The sequence below is a fragment of the Nelumbo nucifera genome, chromosome 3 (assembly GCF_055504915.1).
Source record: "Nelumbo nucifera cultivar China Antique chromosome 3, China Antique-T2T, whole genome shotgun sequence".
Taxonomy (NCBI): domain Eukaryota; kingdom Viridiplantae; phylum Streptophyta; class Magnoliopsida; order Proteales; family Nelumbonaceae; genus Nelumbo; species Nelumbo nucifera.
The window spans coordinates 102,400,417-102,423,380 of NC_142651.1; the positions used below are offsets into that span (position 1 = coordinate 102,400,417).

The window sequence follows — 22,964 nt, forward strand, 5'->3', positions numbered from 1 at the left end:
TCCCTATGGAGAAGGAGAAGCTATGGGCTAGAATAGTGGCAAGTATACATGGGCTGGAGCACAATGGATGGGACGTTGGAATTAGAGCTAGGACCACAAGCAATTCTCCTTGGAAAGCCATTCATGACTTGCTACCAGTTTTCCCCCCTAATATCAGGTATGACTTGAATTCCGTTAACTCCATAAAATTTTGGGAACATACCTGGGTGGGGAGCGCCTTTTTAAAGGATCAATTTCCTTCTTTGTATGCTCTTTCTAATTTGAAAAATGAGCCGATCTCGTCTTTCATCACCCCGTCCTCTTCCACTTCTGGGATTGGGTGGAACTTGGGTCTAAGAAGGGATTCGAGGGACTCAGACCTCAACAATATTTCGAGCCTTATTGCACTTCTTAATAACGTTGTCTTAGACCTCACTAGGGCGGATTCTAGAATTTGGACACCTACCCCCAATGGCATCTTCTCTTGTGCTTCGTTCTTCAAAGTCTTAAGTCAGTCCACCAGTCCTACCTTCCCCCCTTTCCCTGTTGGTGAGGTTTGGTGCAGAGCAATACCTCCTAGGGTTGGTAGTTTTTGTTGGGAAGCCTATCTGGAAAGAATCAACACCGGTGATCTACTCCAAAAGAAGAGACCCAATACTTGCTTGTCACCTCAGTGGTGTGTTCTATGTAAAGCGGATGGGGACACTGGTTTTCACCTACTGGTGTCTTGCCACTTTGCGAGGTCAATTTGGGATTGGGCTTCCTCCTTATTTGGATGCAGTTGAAATCCCCCATCAGACTTGCAGGGCCTTTTCTCCCCTACCTTTTTCAGGTGGCGGACAAAAAGGGGAAGGATAATGTGGAGAGGACTAAGGGCTGTTGTATGTTGGACATTGTGGGAGGAAAGAAACTCTAGGATATTCTCAGAAACCCAAAGAGGAGCAACAGATCTGAGGGCTATCATACATATTAGGGCGGTACAGTGACTGAAATATTTGGAACTATTCACCGATTACACTGTGGATGACATGTTGAGGAAGTGGGGTGAAATTGCAAATTGCACTCAGACCAAGGTAGTAATGAATGTGGCTTGGACTCCCCCACCTAGTGGATTCTTGAAATTAAACTTTGATGGATGCAGTAGGGGAAATCTGGGGCAATCGAGGATTGGAGGTGTTTTTAGGGACGAAAATGGGGTCATCTCTGCCATGTTCTCAAGCCCAATTGGAGTGGGTGACTCCCTTAGAGCTGAGATCTTTGCAGTTATGGAAGGAGTCCGGAAAGCTGAGGAGTTGAACATCAAGAAACTCATAATTGAAGGGGATTCAGAGGTGGTGATAGGGTGGCTGACTAAAGATCAAAATGGTTTATGGAAGTACAACAATGAGAAGAGGAAATTCATGTGGCTGGTGCGGGAGATGGAAGTTAAGACATGTTGGGTTAAAAGATCGGCTAATTCCCTAGCTGACGGTTTAGCTAACAAGGGGCAGAAAGGGATTCACTGTTTTGGGCTAAGCTGTAACTTTAGTGTTGTCTTTTTTTCTTCTTTTCTCTTTTTCTTCTTTTTTTCCTTTTACGAGGCTCTTTGTGGCTCTTGGAAGATAAGTGTGTTTGTCTTCCTCCTGTAAATTTTCTACTAATGATTTAATGAAAGTGTTATTGATCAAAAAAAATATTAAAAAAACATTTGAATGAGAAGAAGAAGAATTGAAGAGTAGGTTCAGCAGCTTCGGCTGTTAAAAACTGACATGATTCAAGTGTGGACAATGACTGAAATATTGAATCATTGAAGGGAGAAGAGTATAGGGTGGAGCCCCTATTTTTTTCAAAAAAATGGACTCATGGGGCGGACCGCTGACTGAGAGAATGAGAGTGACTCACTGAGAACAGTTGGACTCATAGGGCAGAAGATGAAGAAGAATAGGAGAAAAACTTATCAACTTACCTGCTCGAGCTAAGGTGCGATGGAATTAGGCTGGGGCTCGAGCTTGTAGTGTTCGGTTCTCCTCCCTCTCCAATCGAACCAAAGCCCTTATGACATAAAGAAAAGAAAGTGGAGATTAGTTTAGTTGTATACTTGTCTTAATACTAAAATGATATAATGTAACGGATTTATTTTAAAAGAATGCTACAACCAATAAAATATCAAAACAATAAATTAAAAAAATAAATAATTTGTTTAGATGTATGTAGGCACCTGCCTTGTATATAGGTGCTCACTTAAGTCTTTGGACGAGCGCCTAGTATGCAAAACCTGTGGCATTTGGGCGAGGCGACCATGAAAAACCGCCTAGTCGCTTAGGCGACGGCTAGTCGTTGCCTTAACTATGGGCAAAACAGAAACAGACGGTGCAGACAGTCTACCAATTTCAGCAAAAAAGGAAATGTGCTCAAGGAAAACAACATTATGTGATATACGAATATGACGAATAAAGGGATCATAGCAAAGAAATCTTTTGTAATCAAGATTGTAACCCATAAAGGCATACATGACAAATTGTGCAAACAATTTAGAACATTCATGAGAGGGAAGATGAACAAAGCACACACATCCAAAAACATGAGCATAGATAAATCTAGAGAACGACCTAACAACTTCTAAAAGGGAGACATATTACCAAGAACAGAGGAAGGAATATAGTTGATCAAAAACACAGTTGTACTAGTTGCCTTTACCCAAAAGGAAGGAGTATGAGACTCCTGCAATAATGTCCTCGCAACATTAAGGATATGTCCATTCTTACACTCGGCCACATCGTTTGATTGAGGAGTATCTAGACAACTTCGTTGTACTTGTATTCCATGATTCTTCAAATAGGATAAAAAGTCTCTGTCAATGTATTCTCCCCTTGAATTTGAACAGAGAATGCGCACCTGTGATTGAAACCGAACCTATACCATATCATCAAACAGCCTAAATGTTGGGAACACCTCTTACTTGTATAGAAGAAATTATATCCATGTGTACTCGGTACAATCAGCAATTAACAATACAAAATATTTGTATCCAAGTTGAGAAGTGACGGATATAGTCTAGACATCAGTATTTATAAGCTCAAAGGGAGAGGTAGCATGCTTAGATATGTGAGGAAAAGGTAAAGTACCACTCTTACTTAAACAACAAGAAACACAAGATGTATCAAAAGTCTTCACGGAAGGAACTCTAGTCTAATAAGGCATGAATCAAACAAAAATTTTAATTTCTCAGCATGTATATGACAAACGTTTATGCCATAAGTCCCAAACATTATTTTTGTGACTCTTAAAGGAACTAGAAGTGGAGGAATTGAAATAAGATGGTAATGTTGTTTGAAACTTCTCGAATTCCAATGCAAAAAGCGGCCCAACCTGTGCCCCTTCCCTTTCACCTTCCCAGCGTTTCGGTCCTGAATCAAACATCCATCATGAGAAAAGGTGAGAATATTACCTTCATCAACTAACTGGCCAATAGAAATCAGATTTGTAGTGAAATCAGGAACAAGAAAGGTCTTGGTAAGAGGGAAAGATGCAATGAGTGAAAGCCCCTTCCCTTTCACCATTGGCAGTAAGAATATGTTTGTGATGGGTTTCAGTAAGGTTACTTGGTTGGTTAGGGTAGGCTCCTGTCATATGGTTGGTAGCTCCAAAGTCAATGATCTAAACATGAGAAGGGGAAAAAATAACCAAAGAACTCACCAGATAAGCCAATAGCAGAAAAGGTAAAAAAATAGCAGATGTTACCAGTTGTAAAATGTTATCCTCAACCGTAGATTCTAGAGAATCTCCTTTAACAAAAGAATCACCGCTAATAGAAGATTTCTTACTCCCATGTGCTACAACAATAGTGCCAATCCCATAGGTTGATCCATCTAGTTTCACAAGAATAATATCAAGTCTATCAGAGGCCATTTCAACAAGGAAACAATAGTCCAGACACAAGAATATTAGAGAAAACCAAATTCAGCAACAGTCCACTCTAATCCAGGGTAAAAGAGAAGTATTCCAATACTAGAGGAGGTCAAGGGATCCCAAAAAAAAATACAACAAACAACTCCAACAATCAAGAACTCAAAGTTGACAGTCAAAAAAGGCAAGGTTTAGGACTTTCGAATAAAAAATCTCTAGAATATCAATCTGAAATCTGAAACAATTAAATGGGAAGCAAGAAAACCCTAGGATGACACTAGATCTAGGGTTATAGGTTGATTGAATCAGCCGATTGAGAAAAAAACTGTGATTTACCAGCATATCAGGCGTCTTTTCCAAGAACAAAGAGGTACCTTGTGCTGATCGAAATAGCCCTCAGAAATCTCCAAACCAGAAACTGAGTGTAGGGTTAAAAAGAGCTTGTGAAAACCCTTCAATTTGGAGAGAAAATCCTAAATCGTAGGCTGATGTAGAAGGCCTGAAGTCCAAAGCTGTTGCAGTCCAAAAAAGGAAAGTGTACAGTATTGCCACCCCAAGAAGAAGATCAGAATTCCTTCAAAAACTTAACCAAATCAGATGTTGTTTGTAGGGCGAATATATCAGGTCTAGCTGACACCAGATCTGAAGTTAGGGTTGATCAAGACAGCCCTAATCCTTTTCAAAGAACAGAGGGCCATAAATCCTAATAGGACGACAGGATTACTGCTTCTAGTGAGGATCAAGAGAGGAGAAAATAGATCAAAAAGCAACCTGCTCTGATACCATGTCAACACTCTTGGCCGAATAGAGAAAAGAACAAGAATAATCATAGAGGTGTCCAAAAGAGTCGACCCTCACCTCAAAGAGTCTCTTATATATTAAAAGATATGCACAATTTTTTTTATCAATAACTCACAAATTTCATTAAAGATAGAGAGAAAATAGACAAGTACAAGAGAAGGGAGATAAACTCTCTTATCTCACCTAACCAAAACAACAAGACAAGAGAAAAATTACAAGATAGCCTAGAACGAAGAGTCCCTAGTTGCCCCTTGTTTAGCTAGCCCATCAGCAAAGGAGTTAGAACTTCTTTTAACCCCACTCATCTTCACCTCAATATTCTTGGTTGACCAATTAAATTTCCTCTTTTCATTGTTGTAGTTCCAAAAATTAGCAGTATCATTTCTCAGCCAATCCACTTCCAGTTTAGAATCACGTTCTTTTGCCAATTTGGTGATGTTCAGTTCAATTGCCCTTTGAGTTCCTTCGATAACAGCTGAAATCTCAGCTCTAAGAGAATCATCCATTCCAATTAGCCCCAAAAGGGGAGCAATTATCACTCCCTCCTCATTTCTTAAGACACCCCCAATACCTGATGGACCAGGATTACCCATGCTACTTCCATTGAAATCAAGTTTGATAAAACCACTAGGTGGAGGAGTCCAAGAGGGTAGGGATGTGTCTTTTACTGGAGCTGACCTGTTAAATGTCTTTAAATAAATTCAAGGACTTCAGCCAATGTACCACTCTGATTTGAACAAACTCCAGAATTTCTGGCAGACTTCTTTCCCTATCTGAGAAAATTCTCCCATTTCTTTCTTCCCCAATAGTCCAATAAGCAGCAGCTGTAAAACATATCCACATGACTCTTCCTCTTTTTTTTGACCAGTTAAACATAGAGGAGCAAAAAGTCTCTGTACATCTAGTGGAGGAGACCATCTTCATCCAAACAAAGATAAACACCACTCCCAAATGTGATTAGTAACAGAGCAGGAAATCAGTAAATGGCAACCAGTCTCACCTTCAGCCTTGCAAAGAACACACCACTGGGGAGATAAACAACTCAAAGGCCTCTTTCTCTGAAGAAGATTCCAAGTGTTGACTCTTTCCATGATTGCTTCCCAACAGAAACTCCCAACCTTCTGAGGAATCGGTTTGCACCAGACATTCTCTACCAGAAAAGGCTGCCCTAACTGACCCGATGGATGAACTAGAGCTTTGAAGTAAGAAGCACAAGAAAAAGTTCCAAAGGTTGATTAAGTCCAAACCCTTCTATCTGATTTAGAGTGATCTAAGAAAATTCCTTCTAGAATATTAAGAAGAGACAATGTACTATTCAGTTGACTCCCCAACTGCTCTTCTAAAACCCAAGTTCCACCCAAACCCTGTGGAAGTTTGTGAGGGCACCAAGAAACTTGATATAGGCTTATTTTTTTATATTAGACAAGGTAAACAGAGAAGGAACTGATCCTTAAAGGGAGAATCCCCGATCCGGACTTCTTCCCAAAATTGATTGAGGTTACTAGAGTGCAAATCATACCTTGTCCACGGAATGAAGAGAGGCAAAGAAGCTTGGATAGCTTTCCATGGAGAAGCTCTTGTAGTCCTAGCCGAAATTCCAGCATCCCATCCATTACTTGTGAGCCCATGAATACTCTCCATGATAGATGTGACCAAGCCTCTAAAGATGTATTGTGATAATCAAGCTACAACCAACATTGATAACAACTCGGTCCAACATGATAGAATAAACCATATTGAGATTGATAGACACTTAGTGTGAGAAAGAATTGGTTTTAGGGACTTCTGTATTCCTTATATGCCATCTACAATACAACTAGCTGATATTTTTACCAAGGGACTCACCAAGGAAAGATTTATGGAGCTGTTATGCAAGCTGGGCCTAAAAGATATCTATGCTCAGCTTAAGGGGGAGTGTTGTGAGACCTAGCATTGTGGGCTTGGGCCTTTATTTATTTATGTTATGTGGTCCTATTTTTTGTTTCTTTCTTAGGCTTTTAATGGGCCTGGGCCTCTATGTACTAATATGTTTCTTTATGCCTACTAATCGGGCAGATTTGTCATTGTACTCCTCTTAAAACCCTACTATAAATAATAAGATGAGGGGCTGTTGAGATTGTTTGGACATCCTGTGGAGGCCATTCTTGATCTGATCTACTTAAGTTTCCATGGCCAAAGCTCAAGTGCTTGGCATTGCTCTGATGCCAAACTGTTAGGATACTGCCGAGCTCAGAAACAAATTTGAGGTGTCTAGCCTCCTTAAAGAGAGAAGGGGGAGAAAGATGAGGAGAAGAAGGGGAAATTTTGCTTAGAGGATTCAACAATACGTGTGGGAAAGAATTGTTTCCGATGTAGTGATGTGGCAGCCCCTTCCACCTCTTTCTGCAGTAAACTCTGATGTACCTTGGGTCAGCTGGATCTGCTATCAAATCTATGAGTCTAACAAGTTCCTAGAGGCCAATCAGAGGTTTCTTACTGGACCTCTAAGATATATTAATCCAACTGCCAATAGGCTAGCTGGGGAGGATTGTTTCAAGACCTGTTTGTTCTGCATATTCACAACATCTCTATACTTTGACAACTTCACACTTGAGGCATCTTTCCCTTAACAAGAGGATTTTGGAAAAGGAGCATATGAGGGCTTGAATGTTTCACGGTTTCACTTGCTTGGGAACCTAAATTTTCTTTTTCTCCAGCTAAAAGCTTTAGTTCCCACTTTGTCTGCTTGTGTTATTTGAGTACAATAAGTTTGTAAGAACATCCCCATTAAATTTGAAAGCCCGACTTTTTCGAGTTTCTCTTTTTGGGTTGGTATTGCACCTTTTCAATTATGCTCTAGGTGATGGTGCATGGTAGCCTATTCATTCTACTTTTTCAAGTCTCTTTGTCATGCAAATTGCCATGGTTTCTTCCTGTATCATATAAATGTTATTTTCATCCTGTCATACATTATTGGAACCCACTAAGAAAAGTGGCATGTAGGTACAGGTACGTTCAGGACCCATTTATGGATCCATTGGTTTTAGCTGCTATCATATAGCCCATTTATTCTTCTGATTTAAATCTTTTCTGACCTAGTTTACCTAGTAAATTTTCTATGGCTGTGAACCGTTTCCTATGCATGTTGTAGAAAACTTGTTGATGATTGTTTGTTGAATTAATTGATTTGGTTTATCATTTTATTTTCCACTGTTATTGTAAATTGATACAGTTGTTTTTCTTCTTTTTTCTATTTTTAGTGTTGGTTAACGAATAAAATCTAAGAGTTTCATCCACATATATTTCAGGAGAAAGCTCTAGCATTAGCAGAGAACAAACCGCCACCCACTTTATATGGCAGTGGAGACATCCGCCCTCTAAACATGGAGGATTTCAAACGTGCGCATGAACAGGTACCTTATTTCAGGCATCTTTTAGATGTTGCTACTAGAAAATATCAATGGTTTGCTTTTTTTTTTCTTTCAGGATTTCACCATAACCTCTTAATTTTGCAAATAGTACTGTTTAGATTATTGAAATTGATTAAAGATCTAAAGCTAGTATAACTTTTGATGAAAAACAGAATATATCAAATAATTAAGAACGCCAGGTGGGAAACACTGTCCCTAATCCTTGTAGAACACGGTTCACACTTTGACCCTGAATGAATGGTTTGGGCCTGAATTTTAACTGCATTGAACCAGACTATGTTCTTGGGCCTATTCGAAGTTTTTTAAAAGCTTTAGCCCAGGCATGACCCATGTGCAAGATACAAAGAAGAGAGAAAGATACAAAGCTTTATAGAAGCATCCCAGGTTTATAAAACGTGACCAAGATACAAAAGAAATAATCATAAAAATAGCAAAAATTAATGTAACACAACAAGCCATGAAGTGCCTGCTCAAACAGTACAATTTCTATGTATTGTGCCTCCTCCCTGGCCTTTCAAGCTTATTGGACTAAATAGGCGCACTATAGGGAATAAGGGATTTTAATTAGAGATCAGCAGTTAGATTTCTTTTTAGGTGCGGATAATCAAAGATGGAACAGCTTCTGGACAAAGAGCTCATCGAATGAAGGGGAATACCTTTTGTGCCTAGCTTGAACTTTTAGTTTTTCTCAACCCAAAGAGAGAGTCCAGCCTTTATTCAAGTCGCTAAAGAAAAAAGAAGAGAGAAAAACTTTACTTTTTTGTGCAACCCAAATTTGTATAATGATTTGTTGGGATAAGTTCTTGTTGAGTTGACTTGTGTCTACTAATTACTTGTGCTCTAGTAAAGATCCAGGTTTTAAATTGACTTACCATCAATACACATTTTTTGTACCAGTATTTAATCTTGTTCATGACCCACCTGATGCATTTTCTTCCAAACTTGATTTATTCCTGCCGGTTTAATCAATTTCTAATTTATATGCTATATAGCAGTCAGGTCTGCACATTACACAACACGTATGAATCAGTAAAATTAGAAGCTTCTGGGATGGAAGGAAACCCATTTTTGGGTGGGTTGGGTTGGGATGGGGGAGATTCTGATGTGGTGTACAGCAGTTGTATCTCTTCTTCCAATGCAAATGATAACCTCAGTTTCCGTTTCGAGGATGCTTTTCAACACCCACTATGCTTTTCTGAGCATTCCATGGTCCTTGTGTAGATATTTTATTGTTTGTACACTTGAAGGCTTATAAATGGCTTATATTATAATGTCATTTCTGCAGGTATGCGCAAGTGTTTCATCAGAGTCTGCAAATATGAATGAGCTTCTCCAATGGAATGAGCTTTATGGAGAAGGCGGATCAAGAAAGAAAAGATCACTGAGTTATTTCATGTAGAGGAGGTATCACCGTATCACATCTGTACAGACCATTTTTTTGCTGATTTTTTTCTTTCCCTTCTGCAGCGAACAAAATTAGGGACTGATATTGATGGAGTAGTCCATCATAGGTTCCCATGTATCATATATAGTGATTGCCTGATGGGTACTGTATCTGCCAATACTATATAATTAATTATATTAGCTTATAGTGATATACTTGTCAAGCTGTTGATCCAAATGAAGCTATTCTGCTACACTGGTGGCATATTGTCCTGTACAAATTCAATTCTAGTAATGGGAATAAGTGTATCATGATTACTTCTCCGGCCTTGAGTTGATTGTTGCAAGCAGATATATTGATGAATGATGAAACAATTTGTTGCCTTTTCTACTGTAGCTGTACTGTACACTGAAAGATGCAAGACTGCGATTAAACCGGAGGACCAAGGCTTCAAATAAAATATTAAAATGAAAGTAGAGAATAAATCAAGGTTGTAAGATGAAACAATTTTTTCACTATCCTTTTGGATCATAAACCAGATGACTCAGCTTTAAATAAATCGTGTACTATTGATCAGTCGTTCAAATTGCAATATGACGTTGCACGGTACTGAGTACTGACCTATTTAAAAAACATGGAGAAAAACAAAAAATGGATTTGCTGAACACCATTGCTGTGTAACCAATAGTAACGCCCAACAACCAAGCACTCTCATTTCGCACTCTCAACCTCTCACACTCAGCCAATTCAGATTCGACAGAATGCATGATTTGGTTCCATAATTTTGCCAAACTAGTCCGTGTCAAGTTAAGAGAAAGGGCATGTCCAGGAAAGGAAATGAAAATGAAGACGGTTCAAATGTTACAGTTACACCTCGTTGGATAGAATATGGAAGTTGCTTCAATGTCTTCTTGCTGCAGTTGTGACAGAATTGGGATCTACATCCCATTGTGTATTGGGAACATCTCTCATGAACATACTGTGAGGTTGGTGTGAGGAGCAGATCCAGTCTTGTTGTAACAAGACTGGCCTTTGTCATGTATCACCCATGGCCACGTACTAATAAGGCACCAGTCACTCGGGCTAAAAACATCCCAGTCCCAGCACAGCACTTGGGGTTGGGGTTTTGACTTAACGAGGCCATTCCTTCGTTTCAAACCTGAGAGCTGCTGCGTTAGGGTGAGTGCTGAATGCCAACTGCTAAAGGTGGATTGGCCAAAGGTGATGAAGAATCTCGTGTAGAATTGAATTACCCAAACGTTCAAGGGACGCTTTTCTTACAACCCTTTTCAAACGGAAAATTGTACGTCGGAGGCGGCGTTTGGATTACTCGAGCAGCTCATATCCAGACCCCAATGTTCGAAGACATGATCCTCCGGTTCTCACTGCTTACTGGATTAAGGGTTTTATAGTTGATTGCAGCTAAGGTAAATTAAGAGTAGAGATTTCCCATTCGGTAAAAAGGCAAGCTTGAAATTTGAAGATCTAGCTTATGTGAAGAACGTCAACTGGATGATTAGGTGTCCACAAATAATTAAAAATTGCTCATTTCTTTCTTATTGTATCTTTTTACAACATCAGTTTACATGGAAAAAAATAATGTCCAATCATAACAGGTAAATAGACGATTAAAAATAGAATACAAGAAAGATGCCCGGTACCTAGGTGAAACATTTTGTCTTCAGCGAAAAAGCATCTAGTTAGATTGAATTTGTGAACAGTTGTAGCTAGATATGCGATCTGGCTTCTCAGTCGCATTATGAAATTCGTTGTCCCGGTACCAGAATAAAAAGACCAATTGGATGGTATTATGCATGAGAGTTGCATAGCCGAAGTTCACCTTTCAAAACATGACAAGTTACCTCAATCTCAGACAAGTTGCACAACTGCAGCCACCCGTAAAGCACCACCTTGAAGAAGATCAGCAAGCTCATCAAATAACAAAGCTGTGCGCCAACCCCAGCCCTTGGGAGCCTTTGGCAACAGAGTCCCTGTCTGCTTGAAGCTTCCAAACACCATTACTTCTCTCTTCGATGGACATATTAACTACATAAATAAATGTAAGAAACCATTACATCAAAATAATGTAACACCATCCTTTTTTGTATACAAATAACATGAAAAAGAAATGGTAATATAATGAATCTACGAGTAGAACCTGGTAACGAGCTGTAACCTTTTCACGAGAATCTACATACATATGAACCTGCAACTCAAATATGTAGAATTAATAATTCACAAGGACTAATTATCAAAAATAATGACCAACCGAAGTGTCAGTTTTCAATGTGGTCCAGAGATCGTAATGATTGATTAAATACTGAACAATCCTAAAAAAAAACAAAGGCTGAAAGGTGTAACACATTGCTTGCTGATCAGGACTCACCTTTCTTACAGAATCTATTAGCTCAGCCTTGCGCCGATGGAGAAATAATCCTGATATGGTAGAGAAAAAATAAGCACATGTCTGTCTGTTAACATATCCATATTTTCCTCATGAAATGGATAAAGCATTCTCTATCATGATAATAGCCTTTCAACCAGTTATCTTACCAAGAGTGCGCCGCCCCTGTGGATCTTCATCATTAAAAGCCTGAACACTGACCTATATCACCCATCATACAGAGTTTATGAAGTTCTATAGTAAGAACTCACAAATGAGAATGCTTGGAAATGCCACATCCAAGGTTTTCCCTCTTTTAAGGGGAATCCACTGAGTTAAAGATTCAATACCTTCCAAAGAGAGCCAGCATAGAATACTTCTGGTGAGTGCTTGACTTGACCATCAGTGAGCCTGTGCACATCCTCAAATTCCACCCTAACACAATAGTGGGGAAGCATCAGTACATAAAAGTAGGGAGGAATAAAGGGATTAAATGATAACAAATTTTCACCAACTACAGTAAGTTTAATAAAGGGGAAAGAAACAAACGCTTGAATGGTAGGTAGCAGAATGCATATGTTCTGCAGTAGGACAGGGAAGTGGAAATGGGAAATAGCTAGTTGACAGGAAATTATATTTACAGCATTGTGGAAATGAGAAGGCCCATCATTTAATTATAAGATCAAGCCATCACCAAAACCCCTCCCATTTCTACAAATCAATGGGACATAATCCGGAAACTAATTCAACTATTATTGAAATTCATCCAAAAGAAGTTGGATGGGGTATAATTTTTCTCTGGTGGCAAAAAAGGTGCTCCATCAACCCGCAATTTCGACACCTTGCATTGGATCCACCATCCACTGACAGGCAAAGGCAATCAAGCATCAGCCATAGGAGTTCCATGTTACATATCCTTAAAACATGTAACTATTTGCAAGGTGCAATTCAAGGTCAATCTTTTTTATAAGTACCTAGAACAAATGTCACAAGGAAATTCACTAAAACCTGTTAATAACCTTACCCAAAACGGAAAGGAGGAAAGTGACGCAAAGGTGTTTTCATATCCAATGATATAGAAGAGGCATCTGCATTTTCCCACTCTAAGCCAAGGGTATGATCCTGTGGTTCAAGCATATGTACAGGAATGCCACTAGAACTTGGCCCTGCAACTGAAGCTCCAACTAATCTGCTTTGCAACTCAGGTTCATATCCTCTCTCACCTTGATCTCCATGAACAGGAATGACATTGCTCCCCCCTTGGCTGAGCCCAACCAATGCTGTCAACCCATCTCCAGAGAGGTCTCCATTAACATCTGCCCTAGCCTCCGATTCATCATTAGCAAGAGGCTGCTGGCAATTTCGGTTTCCCAGTCCAAAGGGGACCCGGGAGAAGACAAAACGTGTGGGAGGCCAGGCAGCTGTGGATACAAATGTTGTCCCACGCCCAATACCAGCAAGACCATCTATAGGCCCTCTAACATGCACTCGCACAGGCCTAAAAAGCCCACTTCCTTCACCTTGAGCTGCATCAGCAACATACACATTTCCCATGTTGCCTAGTTGATTGCTCCGATCATGCTCTTGCATGTAATAACCACTTGTAGTAGCTCCATGTGAAAACCCAAATGGTTGTCTACATGCACATGCCATGCTTGTAAGGCAGCAATTTTTGCACGTATCAGCTCCAATTTCTTGCACCCTGTGGCTTAAAAGCATCTAAATGAAAACAAGAAAAACATCAACGTTTGATTAGCACATGTAGACTTGATTAAAGGTAAAATCAAATCATGAAACAGATGTGGGATGCAAAGAGGATCTTTCTCGCCATCCTGACAAGCACAGTAGCACACAAGCTAGGGTTTTTTTTTTTTGAAGATAGCACACAAGCTAGGGGTATGGGGTCAGGTGACAATGTGATGGGTCTTAAAATGAAGATCTGTTAGGCTACAAAAACTACAGTTGTATATGGATCATAATACCATGTTTATTTTTATACTGATCAAGGCAAAACAAAGGATGTAATAAATCAGATGGATAGAATTATCTGATTGAATTAGGACAACTCTTGGGTCCCAAGACTATTTGTTCCTTCATGCAAAGCCAAGGTAGGAAGGATGGCTTCATCTCATCCTTTTTTATCAATAATTGCATCTCATCCTTTTACATAAGCATTCCTCATACATAACAGACATGTTCCATGCAAGATTAGGTCTTACAGAAATGGGTACCGCACTCTGACCTGTAGCCAAAGACCATCATTCACGGCTTTGCAAGGGAATCCCAACTCTTCAAGCTGTTTTCTCACATTTAGTAGTGCCTCAAAGGACATGTTACAGTACAGAAGGGAACCACCTTCAAAGAGGCTGATAAATACATCATGATCTTCCCCTTGGATCTCACAGTTCCCTTTGCCATTATTTTTCACCTGTCTCCTACACACAGTCCTGCCACCCCATGAGGGAGGTAGCATCCCACATCTTCCCCACTCATTAGCCATAAGTCCGTTGCAGGAAGAGATTGCTGAAGTACAGTGCCTTGTTTGGTCTCGGGGAAGCCAAACATTATTATTTAAATGGTAGCATGTGCCTTCTTCAGATGGTCCTTCCATAGCTGCTCCAGTTCCCCCCAATCTGCTTGCCTCAATATCATTTGGTATTTCAACATAAGCACAGGACTTTCTAATTTCATTTGGATCTGAAAATGAGCTCCCCAAAGAGGAAGACTGTTCCATCCTGCAGGAATATCTTGATTCTAGATTTGATTGAGTGCCTGAAGATTGTCTAACAACTTGTTGTCTGGAATCAGGAATCCCAGCATGGAAATCTACCACACAGTCAGCAAGCTCAACCAGAATATTATGAGCAGTTTTCAGGCCTTCATGATCATCCCTTAAACTTAAGTGTCCTAGCTCTGATTCCATTAGCTGCTTACCGGTGCTGCTATCAATTAAACTCTTGCCTTTTACTCCCGATGAATCAAAATTGGCACATCTTCCCATCTCAGAGCTTGAGCTTCCATGGTCAGAGTGTTCAGCTTTCAAAAGCGCATCTTTTGCAAGTAGTGTGTACAATGCCAATTCAAACCTTTAAATAAAAAGACAGAGTATGATCTAGTTTTGAAGTCATTTAAAATTATAATCCATAAAAGCCAACTTGGGGCAGATATCAAGTCGCTCACCGTGCCTCTTCACTGGGTACCCATAGTTCATCAGAGGTCAGTAGTGCATGCAAAGTTTGAGAAGAAAGTTTTGGCAGCACCTATTCATATGTTAACCATGGATAAATTCAGTATAATTGACTCAGAGCCCCATAGAAATATGGAAGAGTATGAAAAAATCACAGTTGGAAGACTCGACTACAAAATTTTACTTGATAACTGTCTTCGGAATAAAATCACAGTTTATTTTACAGAACAAAAAAAAAATTATATTTGAAAAAAGATGAACACTGAAGTTCTTGATGGAATTTTAAGTAAAATACAAGCAATTACATAGTCTAAAAATGACCTCAATATGACAAAAGAGTTTTGCAGTTTATTTTACTGATCAAGAAAAAACCATATTTGAAAAAGACAAGACTGAAGATAAAATCAAGATTTAATCAACACAAGTTGAATCAAGTACTAGACCTAGTTATTGTCAAACTTTGGAAAGACAAGGTGCAACCATCAAGGCCCAGCACCCTTGTTCCTTACCTCCTTCAACTCCACAGCACCACTTTGACAAAGGTAACCCCAACAAGCACTTCTAACCCGTTCTCCATGTATACCATAATCTTGGCTCTCTGCAAATACCTTTATCATAAATAGAAGCAGTCAAAACCTAAAAGATAGGAATATGTATGTTTTACAAATAGTGGATCACAAAGACAAAGTAGATGGACCTAACCTGATATGCCAAGAAATTTGAAGTCCAAAGCTCAGATATGATGAAGTCTGTGCAGATAGCACATAAATCCTGCATGGAAAGATCTTCAAGATACAAATGAAGAAAACTTCAAGCAATAACACATGCACCAGTGCATGCAGAGACAGCTGGAGGTGCACAGAAGAGATGTACAAAACAGAAAGTTTCTTCAAGAACCCAAAAGGTCTATGCTTCTGACTTTCTGAGGTGTATTAGAGAGGGATCTAGTTGCCATTACTCTATTAAATGGATTACCTGAAGATCAAGAAAGGATGCAGCAGCAAGAACACGGAATGCATTATTGTCATTAAGCTTTGGATGGTGTCCATAGAGATATGCCAAGGCCATTGCAATGGCCTCTCCATTAACATTGTCATCATCAACATGCAAGGTTACAACTGGTGCATTAGCTTCTTTCCACGGACCATGAAGCATATTCCTGCCAGTCACATTATATGGCAGCAAAAGAATGAGAACTCATAGAAGCAGAAGTTCACTAAATCAGACTATCAGTAGAAACTTGCACGGGCAAACACATCCCGAGTGCTTGTCTGAAAAATTGGAAACAAAAATTATCAAAGAGATACCAGTTTATCCACGTAAATATATGCATACATTGATATTTCAGCTAAAAATATACATAGGTTTTTAAGTAAGAACATGTTCATAGCAGAATATGAAAATGGAGCAAACCCCATACCTAAAATCCACTTGGATCTCTTCACCTCCTCTATGCCCTAAAGAAAACAGAAGGCAGGGACCATAGTGAAGAAGTAGGGTGATAGAACCCCGATTCAGCCATCTCAGGTTTTGGGGGTTCAGCCGGGCAGTCTACTAAAAATATCCCGTGTGGCACCCCCTATCAAATTTGTCTACTCCAGGAGGACACATCAGCATAACTAATCCCCCCCCCATGTGCGGGTAAATCGGGTTGTTATGCATGAGGTGCAGTAGTATAAATATCACTGAAGTTCTGAGGAAGGACAGAAAAATTACCAGAGTTTTTTTCTTCTTTATCTTCTTTCTTAGGAGGAAGAGCTCCCTTGAAGAAGCTCAGTTTTGCTGTGCAGCTTATCAACTGGTATCAGAGCTCGACCTGGGATGTCCACTACCAGGTCCAGCGCCGTTGATGATTGAGCCGGTCTCCTGGAAGAGCATCTTCACCGGATCGATGGAGATGTGAAGGTGATGAAGAAAATCATAACCACCTTCATTTCACAATTCAAGAGGACCGCTTCCAGGGCTAACAGGGAAGGCGAGCAAGAAGGGTCCAATGGAGACAATCATCAACCACATGGAAGTCCTTCAGGAAGAGCGATCAAGATCAACTTCCCCGTTTTTTCAGGTGATGATCCTGTACCTTGGATTAATAGAGCTGAGCAATACTTTGCATTCCATGAAATCCCTGCCTCCCAGAGGCTGCAAATCATGGCTATCCACTTGGACGGTAGGCAAACCTTTGGTATCATTGGTACCAGAGGTGTCACCCGCAACTCATCTGGCTTGACTACACCAAAGCCCTTAATATCCGATTTGGACCTTCTGGGTACGAAGACTTTGATGAATCTCTAGCCAAGATCCGGCAGTCTGTAACGGCTAAAGTCTTAGAGAATATCAAAACCAATTTGAGAAGATGGCATCTAGAGTTCAGAATTGGACAGAGAATGCCTCAGTTGGAAGTTTTGTAGGGGGCCTCAAGGACGAAATCAAGCATGAAGTGAAGGTCATGCGACCTCTGACTGTTATAGCAGCGGTGGGTCTGGCCAGACTCTTCGAAGAGAAGATCGAGAGAAGTAAGAAGCCTTTCAGGACTCTCGGCCCGACCCTAAAGGCCCCCCTTGACCACCCTTGAGACAGCAACTCGGTTCAGTTATTACGACTTCCCCAGTTCAGGCTGAACCCAGGTCAACCAAAATAATGGGCCAAAACCCTTGCCCAATAAGAAAACTATCATGGGCCGAAATGCAAGCCCAGCGGGATAAAAGCTTATGTTACAACTGTGAAGAAAAGTTAGCACCGGGGCACCAATGCTAGGCCCCACAACTTTTCCTATTGCAACCAGAGGAAGATGAGCAGGAATCCAAGGGTGAGGAGGAGGTCCCCCTATCACCCACGGAGGAAACCAACTTAGAAATCCATGAGATATCCCTGCATGCTCTTATAGGGTCTGTAGCTCCTCAGACTATGAGGGTAATGGGCTCTATTTCGGGCTGGAGTGTGGTGGTTCTAATTGATGGGGAGAGTTCACTGAACTTTATTACCACCCAATTAACGAAGCAACTAGGTGTTTTGGAATGGTAGAATACTGATTTGTTTCATTCTATTTTTTTTTTTTTATCAATAACACTTTCATTAATTCATCAAAGAAGATTTACAAAAGGAAGACAAACACGCTTATCTTCCAAGAGCAACAAAGAATCTCAAGAAAAGGAAAAAAGAAAGAGAAAAGAAAGAAAACACACTAAAGTTACAGCTTGGCCCAAAAAAGTGAATCCCTTTCTGCCCCTTGTTTAGCTAAACCGTCAGCTAGGGAATTAGCCGATCTTTTAACCCAACGTATCTTAACCTCCATCTCCCGCACCAGCCACTTGAATTTCCTCCTCTCATTATTGTACTTCCATAAGCCATTGTGATCTTTAAGCAGCCACCCTATCACCACCTCTGAATCCCCTTCAATTAAGAGTTTCCTAATGTTCAACTCCTTAGCTTTTTGGACTCCTTCCATAACTGCAAAGATCTCAGCTCTAAGGGAGTCACCCACTCCAATTGGGCCTGAGAGCATGGCAGAAATGACCCCATTTTCATCCCTAAAAACACCCCCAATCCCCGATTGTCCCGGATTTCCCCTGCTACACCCATCAAAGTTTAATTTCACGAATCCACTAGGTGGAGGGGTCCAAGCCACACTCATTACTGACTTAGTTTGTGTGCAACTTGCAATTTTACCCCACTTCCTCAACATGTCATCCACAGTGTAATCTGTGAAAAGCTCCAAAGATTTCAGCCACTGTACCGCCCTAATATGAATGATAGCCCTCAGATCTGCTGCTCCTCTCTGAACTTCTAAGAATATCCTGGAATTTCTTTCTTCCCAAAGTGTCCAACATACCGCAGCCCTTAGTCCTCTTCACATTGTCCTTCCCCTTTTTATCCGCCACCTGAAAAAAGAAGGGGAAAAAAGGCCTTGCAAGTCTGATGGGGGGTTCCAACAACAACCAAATAGGGACAAAGCCCATTCCCAAATTGACCTCGCAAAATGGCAAGACACCAGTAGGTGAAAACCAGTCTCCCCATCCGCTTTACAAAGAACACACCACTGAGGTGACAAACAAGTATTGGGTCTCCCCATCCGATTTGTTTCATTCTATTGCCAATGGGCATATTTATACAGTAAGTTGCTGCAATAAATAGAAAGAAAGAAAAATAGAAAGAAAGAAAAATAGAAAGAAAAGAAAATAGAAAGAAGAAAAAATAGAAAGAAGAGAAAATAGAAAGTACAAAAATAGAAAGAAAGAAATAGAAAGAAAAAACTTTCTAAATCAATCCTTCCACAATCCTAGGAATATATACAATTCTATTTTCAGATCTGAACCAGTAACCCCACGTTTTCCAACACTCCCCCTCAAGCTGGTGAATAGAGATCCTCCATTCCCAGCTTGGCTATAATTCTCCGAAAGTCTGTACTATTGAGCCCTTTAGTAAGTACATCGGCCAGTTGTCCTTTTGTAGACACATAGGGAGTGCAAATCAACTTGCTGTCCGGTTTCTCTTTTATAAAGTGTCAGTCAATTTCGATGTGCTTCGTTCCTGTCATGTTGAATACGATTGTGAGCAATATTGATGGCTGACTTGTTGTCACAATATAGTTTCATAGGCTCTTCTCGTGGAATCTTCAGGTCTTCTAAAATTATCTTCAACCAGAGTAATTCACACACTCCTTGTGCCATAGCCCTGAATTCTGCCTCTGCACTTGACCGAGCCACTACATTTTGCTTCTTACTCCTCCAAGTGACTAAGTTTCCTCCTAAGAAGGTACAGTAACCAAAAGTGGACCGTCTATCTACTGGAGATCCTGCATAATCGGCATTTGTATATGCTTCAAGAGTTAGTCCTCCATTTCTTCTGAATAAAATTCCTTTTCCTGGACTAGCTTTCAAATAGTGCAGAATTCGATTAGCAGCCTACAGATGAACTTCTTTAGGATTATGCATAAACTGACTTATTACACTTACAGCATATGCAATATCCGGTCATGTATGTGCAAGATAAATGAGATTTCCAACTAGTCTTTGGAACATCTCCTTGTCTACACTTGCATTCTTGTGGGCTTCTCCAAGTTTATGATTGGGATCTATAGGCGTGGAAGCTGGTTTACATGCCATATTTCCTGTTTCTCTCAAAAGATCAACAACATACTTTATAAAGATGTCTTGTTTAGAATGTGCAACTTCAATTCCGAGAAAATACTTTAGTCTCCCCAAGTCTTTTATCTCAAATTCTCTGGCAAGGCAGTTTTTCAATGCTTCCTTCTCCTTTTTATCATTCCCAGTAATGATTATATCATCCACATAGACTAATAGTGCAGTAACTCCCCCTGAGGCTGTGTGTTTGATAAACAATGTGTGGTCACCTTGACTTTGCTTGTAACCTGTACTCAGCATTACCTTCCAAACCATGCTCTCGGAGATTGTTTAAGACCGTATAGTGCTTTCTTCAACCGACAAACTTTGTTCCTTTTAATGCCTTCTCCAAAACCCGATGGAATGTCCATGTATATCTCCTCTTCTAGATCACCATGGAGAAACGCATTTTTTACATCAAACTGTTGCAAATCCCAATTATAGTTAGCAACCAACGACAGTAACACCCTTACTGTATTCATTTTAGCTACTGGGGCAAAAGTCTCCTGATAATCTACCCCATAAGTCTGTGTATATCCCTTGGCTACCAGGCGTGCTTTGTACCTTTCTAATGACCCATCAGATTTGTACTTAATTGTGAACACCCATTTACAACCTACCATCTTCTTGTTTCTTGGTAGATCCACAACTTCCCATGTGTTGTTTTTTTCTAATGCCTCCATTTCCACTCTCATGGCTTTTCTCCACTCCTTATTAGAAAGTGCCTCGGCTAGAGTATTAGGAATTGGAATGGTGTTAAGGCTGGCTAGAAAACTTTTATGGGATTTAGAGAATCTTTGGAATGATACATATTTGGCTAAAGGGTACAATGGGTGTTTGGTACATTCTTTGGTTCCTTTTCTCAGTGCAATAGGTAGGTCATACTCATACTCAGACTGTGAAGGTGTAGGTTCAAGATCTAAGCATCCCTCCATTTCCAAGGCCTTATCTTCCATTAATGAGGGCTCCCCCTGAAGATAAGGTTGAGTGAAAAAAGATTTTCCTTCCTCAAATGTGACATCGATGGAGGTGTAGAATTTTCTGGTGGTTGGATGATAACATTTATAACCTTTCTGAGTTGGGGAATATCCCAAGAAGACACCTGATTGCTCGTGGGTCTAATTTTCCCTTATTATGGACATGAACAAAGGCAGTGCAGCCAAAAATTCTTGGTGTGAGATTATTTGAGGCTCGAATATCAGGGTAAAATTGAGAAAGGACTTGTATTGGGCTTCGGTTGTCAAGAACTTTAGATGGTAGTCTATTTATGGTGTAGGCAGCAGTAAGGACAGCTTCCCCCCAATATTGTTTTGGCACCTGATTTTGAAAGAGAATGGCTCGGGTGGTTTGCAAAAGATGGCCATTTTTTCTCTCAGCTACCCCATTCTGTTGGGGAGTGTTAACACAGGAGGATTCATGCACAATGCCTTCTTTCTGAAAAAATGGGGACAAATTCTGATTAAAATAATTTGTAGCATTGTCAGATCGAAACCTTTTAATTCTCACACCAAACTGAGTTTGGACCATGTTATGAAAGTTGGGAAGAATCGTACCCACATCAGATTTAGACTCAAGAAGAAAAATCCATGTGACCCTAGTGCAACCATCAATAAAGGGGACGAACCATCTGGAACCAGTAATGTTGGGAATTTGAGAAGGGCCCCATATATCCGAATGAATCAAATAAAAAGGAGTTGAAGATCTTTTATTGCTGATTGGGAATGAAACCCTTTTGTGCTTAGCAAGTTCACAAACATCACAATGAAAGGTTTCAACATCAATTCCTTTAAACAAGGAAGGAAGCATTGTTTTTAAAATAGGAAATGAAGGATGACCAAAACGGAAATGATGACGCCAAATTAAATCTTTATTGGAGGTAGATAAGAATGACTTGTGTGTGACATGCATAACAGTGTGAGATGATTTGTTGGTTGCTTCAAGGTAGTAGAGTCCATCTCTTTCCTTAGCAAGTCCAATCTTCTTCCCCGAAACTTGGTCCTGAAATACACAGTAAGAAGGGAAGAACACAACATTGCAGTTCACATCCTGGGTGAGTTTATGTATAGAGATAAGGCTAGTGGATAACTTAGAAACATGAAGCACATTTTTAAGTAATAGGGATGGAGTAATTTGAATATTCCCAATCCCTACCACTGTGGTGAAAGAACCATCAGCAACAGAAATTTTTTTATTACTAGGACAGGGTGTATAGGTGAGAAAATGTAGTGAAGAGGGTGTCATGTGGTCAGTAGCTCCAGAATCAATAATCCATGGAAAAACACTAGCCGAGGCATGTAATCCTAGAGATAAAGAGTCACCTAAGAGAGCAAGAGAGGTAGAACTACTTCCTAGTTTCAAGGATTTCAGGAAGCACCTTAGCCTTTCAATTTCTTCATCATTAAATGGTCCCTGACTTGAGTGTTCTTGTTGCGGGGTTGTGGAGACATTATAGGCCTGTTGAACTCCTTTTGAAACTCCTCGATTTCCCCATTCCTTGCTGGATGTAGGAGGTTTCCCATGAAGTTTCCAACACCGATTTTTCGTATGTCTGGGCTTCTTGCAATAGGTGCACCAGAGGTTATCGTCAGAGTCACGAGTGGTTGTGTCACGAGCCAAGTTGTGATTGTTCTCACCCTTTGAACCACTGTAACTTCCTCCCCTTGCCACCATGGCTAAGCCTTCGGGATCTTTAGGCTCAAGCATGATTCCACGACGACTTTCCTTAGCTCTGACAAGGGCTATGACTTCATTCAATGGAGGCACTTCTTCTTTGCCAAGAATTTGTATTCGGACCTGATCAAATTCAGCATTCAGT

General features: G+C 40.2%; 2 protein-coding genes across 4 annotated transcripts in view; one reads left to right on the top strand and one right to left on the bottom strand.

Annotated features, from left to right (window-relative positions):
• LOC104598971 (uncharacterized) overlaps window positions 1–9,782 on the top strand; it is an 88,701-nt gene extending 78,919 nt beyond the window's left edge. Inside the window, exons 26-27 of the mRNA XM_010261301.2 lie at window positions 7,953–8,057; window positions 9,361–9,782. Of these exons, the coding sequence (XP_010259603.1) occupies window positions 7,953–8,057; window positions 9,361–9,474 (219 nt within the window). The 3' untranslated portion in view covers window positions 9,475–9,782. The remainder of the gene's footprint in view (window positions 1–7,952; window positions 8,058–9,360) is intronic.
• A 1,198-nt stretch (window positions 9,783–10,980) lies between these two features.
• Window positions 10,981–22,964, bottom strand: part of LOC104598970 (BTB/POZ domain-containing protein) — a 34,636-nt gene continuing 22,652 nt past the window's right edge. For 2 of the 3 annotated variants that reach the window (XM_010261299.3, XM_088902145.1), the window contains 11 exons: window positions 16,005–16,188; window positions 15,732–15,800; window positions 15,539–15,637; window positions 15,023–15,102; window positions 14,085–14,928; window positions 12,867–13,561; window positions 12,193–12,277; window positions 12,013–12,064; window positions 11,846–11,895; window positions 11,618–11,665; window positions 10,981–11,505 (listed from right to left, as the gene is read on the bottom strand). In XM_010261299.3, coding sequence (XP_010259601.1) covers window positions 11,329–11,505; window positions 11,618–11,665; window positions 11,846–11,895; window positions 12,013–12,064; window positions 12,193–12,277; window positions 12,867–13,561; window positions 14,085–14,928; window positions 15,023–15,102; window positions 15,539–15,637; window positions 15,732–15,800; window positions 16,005–16,188 — 2,383 coding nt within the window. In that variant the 3' untranslated portion in view covers window positions 10,981–11,328. Of the gene's footprint in view, window positions 11,506–11,617; window positions 11,666–11,845; window positions 11,896–12,012; window positions 12,065–12,192; window positions 12,706–12,866; window positions 13,562–14,084; window positions 14,929–15,022; window positions 15,103–15,538; window positions 15,638–15,731; window positions 15,801–16,004; window positions 16,189–22,964 lie in introns of those variants that run through there. The other variant, XM_010261300.3, reaches the window with a different exon arrangement.